General features: G+C 41.8%; 1 protein-coding gene across 1 annotated transcript; it reads left to right on the plus strand.

Moving 5' to 3' along the window:
- The first annotated feature begins 10811 nt into the window (after positions 1–10811).
- LOC140185976 (homeobox protein vex1-like) lies at positions 10812–12060 on the plus strand. The gene is made up of 3 exons (XM_072239789.1): positions 10812–10980; positions 11178–11413; positions 11734–12060. Exons 1-3 carry the CDS (start codon positions 10812–10814, stop codon positions 12058–12060), a joined length of 732 nt encoding a protein of 243 aa, XP_072095890.1.
- The last annotated feature ends 556 nt before the right edge of the window (positions 12061–12616 follow it).

A 12616-nucleotide genomic window follows, 5' to 3' on the forward strand; every position in this document is an offset into this window, starting at 1 on the left:
AAGGGGCTGGGATTTCCTTTCCCTTTAAAAGACAAGGGATGTGAGGGCACTTTATCATAACACAGTGGTGGTGATCTTAATCGCATTTTGTAAGAAATCAGAATCCACTGGGAGGAGGAGTAGGAAACTGAAGACTCACACTCAACAATTGAGAAACAACATCTTCCCCTCCGTCAGCAGATTTCTGAACAGTTCATGAACCCGTGAACACTACCTCATTATTCCCTTGCAATTGTATTTTATAGCAATGTTATCTCTTTGCACTGTACTACTGTTGAAAAACAACAAATTTCAACTCATTCTGATTCAATTTTTTAATGAATAAGCTCTTTTTTGATGGCAGAATATGGGGAAATATAGACGAAATTGCCTGTGGCATGATCCCAATGAACTAATTGGCCTTTTGTGCTCGGATGAAGTTATGGCTCTGGGATTAACCAATGCTTTCCAGCCACCTGTATGATCATGGTTTTTTTTAATGTGTGGAATCCATGAAATAGTTATAGATGCTGATTTCCTGAACTATCTTCCCATGCAGTAGTGTTGATACTTTATACAGTGCCGATTACTTAACACTTTCGTGCACCGAACAGTAACTGGCAAAAGATATGACTCAGCAGAGAGCAACACACACGAAAGTTGCTGGTGAACGCAGCAACTCGGTCTCGGCCCGAAACGTCGACTGTACCTCTTCCTAGAGATGCTGCCCGGCCTGCTGCGTTCACCAGCAACTTTTATGTGTGTTGCCTGAAATTCCAGCATCTGCAGATTTCCTCGTGTCAGCAGAGAGAATGTGATTCTTAGGGTGCCACGGGAATCTGGCTGGAGCCCCAGCGGTTCACCATCTATTTTAAGAGGCCTTCCACTCAGCAGAGCATCAGCTGCAGGAGTCTGTTCTACCAAGATGCACCCTCTAAGGCAGTGATTACGAACCTGATTAATGTCATGGCGACTAATATTAAACGAGGGGTCCGTGAACCCCAAGTTGGAAACTTACTCCAACAGGGTTGCTGTAGATTTATATCAGCACAGCTTGGGAAATTTCCCAGCCAAAATCACAACAGGTTAACCTGGCCCAACTAGAACAAATCTGTTCAACCAAAAGGGAGAAATTAGATAGGAAGAAGGAGTAAGTATATGATTTAAATATGTTAGCTTAAATGTTTTTAATTATTTTAAAATAATGTGTTTTAAAATCTTTTAACTTTTAATAGTCATTTGTGAATGTTTGTGAATAACAAAACAATGCCAGGTGGAACAAGCACAAGAGATCCTGCAAAAGCTGGAAATCCAGAGTTAACACACACAAATCCTGGAGGATTTGATAGTTCAGACAGCATCAATGGAGAGGAATAAAGAGTCAATGTCTCAGGCTGAGACCCCTTCAAGAAATGTCATCTCTTCATTCCTCTCCAGAGAGGCTTTTTATTAGAACATAGAACAATACAGCACAGGGCAGGTCATTTGGCCTATGATGCTTTGCTAAGCTAATTAATAGAATTGAATTGACTTTATTTCTTATATCTTTCACATACATGAGGAGTAAAAATCTTTATGTTATGTCTTCGTCTAAATGTGCAATGTGCAATCATAGTAATTTATAATAATTTATAATAAATAAAACAGTCAATGTAATATAGAGTACACTCAAATCAGCGTGAGTTCATCAGTCCGATGGCCTGGTGGAAGAAGCTGTTCTGGAGCCTGTTGGTCCTGGCTTTGATGCTGTGGTACCGATTCCCAGATGGTAGCAGTTGGAATAGATTGTGGTTGGAATGACTTGGGTCCCAATGATCCTACGGGCCCTTTTTACACACCTGTCCTGTTGATGTCCTGAATCGTTGGAAGTTAAGGGAAGTACAGTTCCCATACCAGGCAGTGATGCAGCCAGTCAGGATGCTCTCAATTGTGCCCCTGTAGAAAGTTCTTAGGATTTGGGGGCCCATACCAAACTTCCTCAACCGTCTGAGATGAAAGAGGCGCTGTTGTGCCTTTTTCACCACACAGCTGGTGTGTACAGTCCACGTGAGATCCTCAGTGATGTGGATGCTGAGGAACTTCAAGCTGTTCACCCTCTCAACCCCAGATCCATTGATGTCTGTCGGGGTTAGCCTGTCACCATTCCTTCTGTAATCCACATCCAGCTCCTTTGTTTTTGCAACATTGAGGGAGAGTTTGTTTTCTGGACACCACTGTGTCAGAGAGTTGATTTCTTCCCATTAACTCATTACTCCTAATTAATCTGATCACTCTGCCCTGCACATTGACTATTAGCTATCTGTCTTTAACACCTCTCTGATAATGCATTCCTTGCCACCATTCTCTGTATATAAAAATACTTGCCTTGCACATTTCCTTTGTACTGTCCTTCTCACCTCACCAATGAGCCATTGGTGGCTATATCATCAATTGCTTAAACTCTCGTCTCTGGAAATAATTCCTCAGCTTTCCTTACCTCTCCTCCTTGATACTTAGGACACTGCCATTATGTTTTCTGGTGTTAAATTTAATTTTATGTACCTCATGCCAAGCAGATTGGGAGGTTTTATTACATTTAAGACATTATGTTAATGCAAGTTGTTATTGTTGGATAGAAAATAAAGCTTGTTCCAAAGCAAGTTACAAATGACACAATGGCAAGTTAAAAAAACATAATCGGAAAAATTGGGCATAGTGTAGCAGTTAGTTTGTCGCTATTACAGCTCAGGGCCATGGAGTTCAGAGTACAATCCTCTCTAAGGAGTTTGTACTTCCTCCCCTGGAATGCATAGATTTTCCTCAGGTGCTCGGGTTTCCTCCCACAGTCCAAAGACATACAGAGTATGTTAATTTGTAATTGTAAATTATCCCGTGTATCTCTAAATAAATATAATTTTTAAATTTCATGAAGTACAAACAATTTCCTAATGTTAAGGAAATTAGCTACTTCTGTCAGGTGCTGTATGTCTTACACTTGACATTAAACTATAGTACAGCAGGTCATCTGCAATAGTGCAACCCTTCAGCAGTGCACATAATCAAAAGAGTCAGTTGATAATATTCTTGCCTCTGACTATGAAGACAATTTGTTGGAGTCCAACTCCAAAAAGCTTGAGTGCAAATATCTAAACTGATGGTCCATTGCATAACTGAGGGAGGGTCCATTATCAGATTTGTTAACCAAGGTGCAGGCTTTGCTCTCGAGTGTACCACTGTTTGTTGGACTTTGTTGTGTGCGTACCTTCTGCCACCTCTTCTATATTGCAAGATTGAATATTCACTTGAATTGCAAGTGGAAGATGTCATCCTCTCATCACCCTACCAGGGATAGAATTCCTCTTGTCCTCACCCACCACCCCATCAGCCTCCATGTCCAGCACATATTCTCCAAAACTTCTGCCAGCTCCAACGGGATTCCACCACCTAGCAAATCTTTGCTTCCACCCCCCCCCCACTTTCTGCCTTCCACAGGGATCGCTCCCTACGTGACTCGCTTGTCCATTCGTCCCTCCCCACTGATCTCCCTCCTGGCACTTATCCTCACAAGGAGAACAAGTGCTACACCTGCCCCTATACCTCCTCCTTCACTACCATCCGGGGCCCTAATCAGTCCTTCCAGGTGAGTCTGTTGGGGTCATTTACTGTGTTCGGTGCTCCTGGTGTGGCCTCCTGTACATTAGTAAGACCTGACATAGTTTGGGAGACCACTTCACCAAGCATCTACGCTCCGTCTGCCAGAACAAGCATGGCCACCCATTTTAATTCCCATTCCCATTCTGATACGTCCATCCATGGCCTCCTCCACTGTTGTGATGAGGCCATGCTTCGGTTGGAGGAGCAACACTTTATATTCCGTTTGGGTAGCCTCCAACCTGATGGCATGAGCATCAATCTCTCAAACTTCCGGTAATGCCCCCAGCACCCCCCCCCACTCCATTTCCCATCCCCTTTTCCCTCTCTCACCTCATCTCACCAATCAACTTCCCAGCTCTTTACTTCATTCCTCTCCCTCCAGACTTCACCTATCATCTGGTCATTCTCTGTCCCCTCCTCCCCCCCCCCCCCCACCTTTTAAATCTGCTCCTCAGCTTTTTTTTCTCTCCAGTCCTACTGAAGGGTTCGGCCTGAAACATTGACTGTACTCTTTTCCAGAGATGCTGACTGGCCTGTTGGGTTCCTCCAGCATTTTGTGCGTGTTGCTCTATATATCTGCAGACTTGCTGAATGAAATATCTATTGGCAAGAAAATGAGTCCATTACGTTTATAACTGATTTTTACCTTTTGTGGGAAGGCATTTCGTAGGTTGTATTGCAAGGTGCTTTATTACAACCTGACTCAACGGAAAAGAAAATCTAGGTCATTTGATTTTATTTAAAATAACTTCTAAAGAACTTTTGAATCACTTCCACAATCCATGCAAATATGAGTTTATGTACTGAAATCTCTAATTAATCTGCGAATAAAATTCCAAAAACCGGCAAATCTCTTAAATTCTATGTTTCTTTTCTGCAGCATCAGGCGTTTTGAAATAATATTTTGGGAGTTTATGGGCGAATTATAATTTTAACTGTAAATTTGCTTTCAAACTGACTATGGCCGTATTAATAATGATGGTGGGGACAGCGGCAAGTTGGATCAGTTACCAATATGTACATCTGTCAACCTATTCTTCTTTGACGTGTAAGACAACTTCAAACCTGACGAGACGAGGTTTCCTCCGGCTGCATAGAGTGGGAGGCGGGGAGGACTACCTGCACGTTAATTAACGTCTTTTCCCTTTCTCGGATTCATCACAAATAAAGCGAGGGTTTGTTCAGACCGCCTGAGAATTTGCATGTCTGAAGAGGCATCAAAGGAAAGATAATAAGCAAACAGCGGGGGCCAGTTCGAACTAATTAAAGACATCAATGAAATGCTTTGGGAATGGGCAAAGCTGCTAATCGTTGGCGCCATCGGGTCTGCGTAGTTAAGGCTGTACCTGGAGTGACACCGTTTTGTAAATCCCAGAAACTTTCTCCCATTCCTGCCTTTTTCATCAGTTCTTTTTAAATCTACATAATAAGACACTTGCTTTCTTCGTTCTACCTCCAATTCTGTACATCGCACTTAGTACATCTCCAATTCTGCTACATTTTGTAAAATGGAGACTAAGAAGAGTTTAGTGCGCACTAAATTACTTAGAAGGGATGTATTTTTAGAATTAGCTCCTATTTCACTGGAAGGCAGACGCGGAATCCTCGAAACGTGTCAAAAGATTAAATCCGAATGAATAAATTTGTCGGGGTAAAGTGAGAATTTGAACCCAGCTAAACCACGTTCTGCATTAGATTGTGGAACTGAAAATGACGACAAACATTGTATTTCAGTTAACTTCACTTGGATGGGTTTCGCTAGTTAAAATCATTTTCACAATTTGGCCAAGTGCTATTGGAAGAAAGTCATTATGTATTTCTTCACACGTTTGTAACAAAAGTTAAGCGCTTTGCAGACTCGGGAAATCTGCTCCGAAGGACTGCATAAATCATTTATATCCACGTTTTTGAGTTTCGCAGTGCATCCTGTAGTTAGTATGACCCAACGCCAAATAATGTTAATAGTGTGACAATAATAGCGTGGAGAATAAACAAAGGAGATGAAAGGGGGCGTTCTGTAGGCCAGGGCACCGCACGCGATCCCGTTGGACGAGGTATTCGGGGATCGCTCAGCAGGCAGGTCGCTTACCTACTGGGTTAATTGTTTTCATTGACTCCTTGATCGTCTGACACGTCAACAGTCAGTGTCACTGTTCATGGTGTGAGCTCTCCGGCAGGTCTAATGCAAATTAAAAGTGCTTCGCAGCGGATTTAATCGATTTACAATTGAGAGGATATTGAACTGCAAACTTAATTCAGGTTCGACAATCAAGGCTTCAAACAGTCTGGTTCAGCCTGCTAAAACGAAGTCAGGGACAGGCCGCCGAGATAGCGGCAAACTCTGAAACAGATGACTTTCATCTTCCCGGATATGCAGCTAACGAAACTTGGTGCAATCCAGGTTAGATACGTAGGAGTAATGGTGTTGAAATTGAAGCAGCGGTGGTATTAGTCCAAGTTGCCCCTTGTATTTGGAGAGATAACAGCAGGGAGAGAATACATACCTTTAATGTTTATAGAAGGTCTTGTAACTGCACAATAAACCAATACCCCTCAACAGATCACATTCAGAATAGACTTTCTCCCGCTGCTGAGTGCTTTCACATTTGCTGTTACTATAACAACCGTGGCAATACCAGCCACTCGGTCCCTCAAACTTGCACTGCAACTTAATACGATTTTGGCTGAGCTAAATGTAATTTCAACTCCGTATTTAGTCTATTCGTGTCACCTTTCGCCTCCTCGATATTACGTATCAATTTGCCTTAAAATATTCAAAATTACACTTGCAGCGTAACATTATCTGGAGATATATCAAATAGATTGAAAAAGTAATTTATTCTTGAGAAAGTTCAGATCCCTTTTAAACCCTATAATTGATTTTGAACGTTTGTGTATTGCACGATGTGAATCGCACAGGTCAACATGGTTCTTCAAACATATGTTCCAAAAGAAGCATCCTTTGGTAATCTTTTTACATTCCAATAAACAGGCATTTTTAGAAAGGATAAATCCGAAAAGAACTGTCTCTTTCTTATTTTTATTAGGGCTGCAAATCTACAATATACAAAATTAAAAATCATATATCAAACCCATATGATATGTACCACTAATTTTCCATCAAGGATCAACAATGACTGATACAATTTCATACCTTGGTCACAATAGAATCTTTTCCTGTATAAAATACATTTTCCTAAATATATTATTCAAACAATAGAGAAATTAATGTTAAGGAACTTATCAATTGTACAGACCAACAAAGAAACTTCTCAAATCAACAGGTAGTTTGACAAAGATATATAGACATATCAAACAGCAGATGAACTGAATAAGTATTTTGCATCAGTCCTCACTGTGGAAGACACTATAAGTATTGTGGAAGTTCCAGGTGTCAGGGGTCATGAAGTGTGTAAAGCTCCATAACTAGAGAGAAGATTCTTGGGAAAGTGAAAGATCTGAAGGTAGATAAATCACCTGGAATTAGATGGTGTACACCCAGAGTTCTGAAATAGGTGGCTGAAGAGATTGTGGAGGCATTAGTTACGATCTTTCAACAATAACTAGATTCTGGTATAGTTCCAAAAGAGTGGAAAATTGCAAATGTCATTCCACTCTTCAAGAAGGGAGCGAGACGGAAGAAAAGAAGCTATAGGGCAGTTAGACTGATCTCAGTGGTTGGGAATATGTTGGAGTTGATTATTAAGGATGTGGTTTTAGGGTACTTGGAGGCACATGATAAAATAGGCCATAATCAGCGTGGTTTCCTCAATGGATAATCTTACCTGACAAATCTGTTGGAATTCTCTTGAAGAAGTAACAAACAGGATAGACAAAGGGGAATCAGCTGTGTACTTGGATTTTCAGAAGGCTTTGACAAGGTGCCACGCATGAGGCTGCTTAACAAGCTACTAGTCCATGGTATTACATGAAATATTCTAGCCTGGATAAAACAGTGCAAGATTGAAAGGAGGCAAAGAATGGGAATAAAAGGAGTTTTTGCTGATTGGCTGCTGGAGACTAGTGATGCTCCACAGGGGTCTGTATTGGGACCAATTCTTTTTATGTTATATGTCAATAATTTGGATGATGGAGTTGATGGCTTTGTTGCAAAGTTTGCAGACAATATGAAGATAGGTACAGGGGTAGGTAGTTTTGAGGAAGTAGAGAGGCTACAGATGGACTTGAATAGATTAGGAGAATGGGCAAAGAAATGGCAGATGGAATAAAGTGTCAGGAAGTGTATGGTCATACACTTTGGTAGAAGAAATGAAAGGGTTGACTATTTTCTAAATGGAGAGAAAATACACAAAAATTAGATGCAAAGGGACTTGGGAGTCCTTGTGCAGGACTCCCTAAAGGTTAATTTGCAGGTTGATTCTGTAGTGAGGAAGGCAATTGCAATGGTAGCATTCATTTCAAGAGGACTAGAATATAAAAGCAAGGATGTAATGTTGATACATTTAAAAAGCACCAGTGAGGTCTCACTTGTAGTATTGTGAGCAGGTTTGGGCCCTTTATCTTAGAATGGATGTGCTGAAACTGGAGAGGGTTCAGAGAAGGTTCACAAAAATGATTCCAGGATTGACTGGCTTATCATATTAAGCCTGTCTGATGCTCTGGGCCTGTATTCACAAGAATTCAGAAGAATTATCTCACTGACACCTATCAAATAGTGAAAGGCCTTTGTGGAGAGGATGTTTCTTATGGTGGGAGATTGAAAGACAAGAGGATACAGCCTCAGTAAAGAGGGACATCCTTTTACAATGGAGATGAGCTGGACTTTTTTTAGCCAGAGAGTGGTGAATTTGTGAAATTCTTTTCCATAGGCAGCTGTGGAGGCTATATCTTTATGTATATTTAAGGCAGAAGTTGATAGATTGTTGATTGGTCAGGGCATGAAGGGATACAGGCAAAAAGGCAGGAGGTTGGGGCTGAGAGGAAAATTGGATCAACAATGATGAAATGGCAGAGTAGACTAGATGGGCCAAATGGCCTAATTCTGCTCCTATATCTTATGGTCTTATTGGAAGATGGTGGAATAAAGAAATCAATTACCATGTTACAGGTTACCAACTGGTTATAAACTAATTGTAGTTTCATATTCATTTCTGGAGAAATTGGTGTTAATGTGGTGATTGACATGGTATCAATAAGATCATTTAAAGGGGACTTATTTCTGAAGACACTAATGTTCAGCAACAGAACAGAGTAATTAGTTTGGATACACTAACCCACCAAAAAGATGCTTTTATTAATGAAACATTATAAATTTATCAGGTGTAATTCTAATGAAATATTCCATGTCTCAGTGTCCAAAATAAAGCAAGTTAACACTCCAGGGTAATAGAGATAAGAACCAGGCCCTGTGGCCCAAGTGGTGCATGTCTGCCAGGGTACCCATCCAAGCTAATTCCATTTGGCCCATCCCTGTAAACTTTCTTTATTGATGTACCTGTTCATGTACCTTTTAAGTGTTTTTAATGAGCTTGCCTGGAACACTTCCTTATAGTGACAATCTTCTGGTGTAAAACTTGCCACCCAGGCTGCTATTAATTCTCTCCCCTCTCACCTTAAAGCCATGCCTTGATTTCCCAAACCATGTGCATTGATGCTATCTATGCCCCTTATAATTTTAAACACTGGTGTAAGATCACACCTCCTTCTCTAGTTAAAGAAAATGTGCTTTGCTGCTTTGAATGAACCAGCCATTGTTGGGATTTAAATTATAGGTTGATTTTGTGGTTTTAGTTATAACCACATTAACAATTATGGTTTTAGCTACAACAGAAGGTGTGCTGATTAATGGGTTTTGGGCAAGTTCTAAGGAAAGCTCTGGTCAGTGGTCAATAATTCATGAAAATAAACTTTCATCTGCAGAGCCTGGTGGCATCAAGGGCTTGCTGGAAAATTTCAAGTGAAGCCGAGATCACATTGAGATCAGTGGTGATCTCACTGGATGACAACACTGACTTTGGGAGCTCTGGATCCTAATTCAAATGGTGGTATGGAACCGGTACAAGGATATGAGCACTAGAGAGGATTAGTTCTCCATCCCAGGTGTTTGTAGGAGTCTAAAAGTAACTGCTTTAAAGTCACTCTTTTTCTTCTTCTTGTGTTGTTTTATGGTAGTTGGCAAACCAGCTTTAAGGTGTATTACCACCACCTGCTAGACTGGAGTGTGGATCGTTGGATAAACAGGAGAAGGGAAAAAGAATTGCATTCCCTATATTCTGTATAATAAACCTGAGTCTTTCAGATACTTCATGATATGGATCTGTATCTCTTGAATTCCCACTTCAAATGTCTTCTATAACCACATCAGTTTTTTTGTTTATCTTAAGCGCGCCTATCGTCTTCACTCTTTCTTTTTGATACTTCTTACATTTTATCAATACATGTTCAACTGTTTCTGGTTGATTACAGTATTCACACAACCCAGTTGGATGTTTCCCTATTTTGTGTAATGTGTAATTAAGACTAGAGAAAGTCACCCTTGCCATTTGAAACGTTTTTTTCAATATACAGTATAATTGAAGATTCGTGGCGTACAGTGTAACAAGCCGTACTCTTCCCCACCACTACCAACGCGATTTCCCAAATAGATCCGTTTGCATTCTAAAGTTTCAATGTACTATAAAGAGTCCATTAAATTGAATAAACATGAATAATTGAGATTCACGTAGTGAACTATTCCCTCTGGTTTCATCTGCTTGCTGCCAACTATTTGCCATTCTGAGAAGTATCAACATGTAGTTCGCACTTAATTGTTGGCAGTTTCGATTCATGGACTCATTAATGCATCCATGTGACAAGTCGGAAGCGCTTTGCAAATTGCCGACAGCGATTCCAACAGAAAACGATACTTGCTTGGTGTGTGAAAATATATATTGCTTTGATTATTTATCATGCCTATTTGCGAAACAGCAAGGATCCCTCAGATGTGACATTTTATTCCCCATTCAAAAAGGCCAGAGAGAAGGGCCGCAGACTTGGTGGAGCCAGCGTTCACGGATTTGCCGGATACTCAAACACATTAATGATTTCCTAAATTAGAGCCAATTGTTCTGCATTGTCTGTCCGTTATCTTTGCTTTGAAGTGTTTTCACACATGGAAATTGCCGCTGAGCAAAGCCACATAAATTAAGGTTGCGGCTACACGACATTCACACGGACTCAGAACTCACGGCAGAAAGAAAATGGTCAAAGGAAACTTTTCAATTGATTGGCTCGCTCGAAGTAGCCACGAGGTGTGTAACGAGAAGAAGCCCGCTGAAGGTCCTCCGGAGAGTCGCAAACCAAGTGCGCCCCTCACTCAGAATTCGCCCCCAGAAGACTCCACTGTTTCCTGTCTACAAGCACTACCAGGTACCGGTGACTCTACGCTTGAATTGCAAAGACTGTCGCTGCTTGGGATGGGCGACGGTGACCGACAGCATCCTCTAAGGGAGGCAGTTGGCTCTGACTGTTAGTAAAACATTGTTAATAAGCCACCACAAGCTGCGATTCTGGATTCTGCGCGTAACACTTCAGACCCTCACGGTGCATCTCTGCTTAACCCACAGGTCAGGAGGATTACTGGAGCTCGGAGAGTGATTCCGGCCGTTCGGAGGGCTTGGCTGGGGACGACCGAGGGAGAAGCGTGGACTCTGATTGCGATTGTGACGTCCCCCGCCGAGTGCGCACCGCATTCACAGCACAGCAGATCCACAAGCTGGAAAAGAAGTTCAAGCGGCAGACGTACCTGGGGGCGTCCGAGAGGAGCAAACTGGCCGCTTTACTACACCTGTCCGAAACCCAGGTGAGTGTGCTCTGCTAACCCCGGCAACTCTTCTTACCAGACACTATCGTACATTTTAATCTATCTGCACACAGTGGCATTGTTTGAAAATACCAAAATAAAACCATTGCATGTTGAAATGTTATTTTTTAAAACGAGTTATAAGCACTCAACGGACCAGGAACAGGGAAACCATGTTGGAATTCCGACTCCTTTCGGAACTGGAAAAGAGAAATATTTAATTTTTAATTGGCAGAGAAAGATGGATAGGGAAACCTGACAAAGTGTATGGAATTAATTTTGCCTGTATTTTTAACCTGAATTTCCTTTCGCCCTCCTAGGTGAAGACTTGGTTTCAGAACCGTCGAATGAAGCTAAAACGCCAACTGCAGGATCTGTGCTCGGTTTCCTTTAGCACACCTGCTTTGACCCATTCGGTGCCGATCAGAGAGCCGCTCTTCGGCCCGTGCACTTTCCCCGGGTACTACGTGAACGATCACGGCGTCCTCCACGCCACCAGTGGCCCCCATCGCCACCCACGGCCCGTCTACCCGCAGCTGATCCACGGCCACAGTCCGAGTGCGGAGCGAAGCCTCTCGCGGTACCAGCCTTGGGTTTACCCGCTGATACTGAATTCCTCTCCCGTTGGATTACGTGTCTATTCCTGAGCGCTGTCACGGCGCAGCAGTCCTGAACTGGCGGACTTGTTTTTGAGAAAGCGAAGGCGTGGCGTACCGTTAGCCAAGTTGGTAAATGTGAGATGACGTGCTGATTTATTTAAAACTCTATTTAAAAGTTGTAATTTTTCAGTCTATTTTGATTATAAAACTTGACAGTTGGAAACTTCTCGATTCTGTGCTGTTCTGGAATTCACTGATTCAATGGAAGCGTTCACTAGATCCCAAACCTGAGTAAGAATCCCGCTCCGGAAGCGGCCAAAGACATGATTCAGATTCGACGATGGTGGAGGGCTGGATAGGTGAACTAGTGAAATGATGTCGAACAAATAATTTTAAGGGACATCATCCAGGACAACAATGCCTTTGAAAGAAATATTGGAGATGAACGGTTGGGGAACTGAAGGAGCGTTATGGGTATATTTGATAATAGCCAACATGACCCCCGGTAAGAAGTTTGGTGTAGTTCCAAATTAATTGCAAAATCAGTAGTGTAGGGTCTGAAAATTGGCATTATGCAAAGATACCTGTAATGGTGACAGTCCTA

This window comes from Mobula birostris, chromosome 21, assembly GCF_030028105.1.
Source record: "Mobula birostris isolate sMobBir1 chromosome 21, sMobBir1.hap1, whole genome shotgun sequence".
NCBI lineage: Eukaryota > Metazoa > Chordata > Chondrichthyes > Myliobatiformes > Myliobatidae > Mobula > Mobula birostris.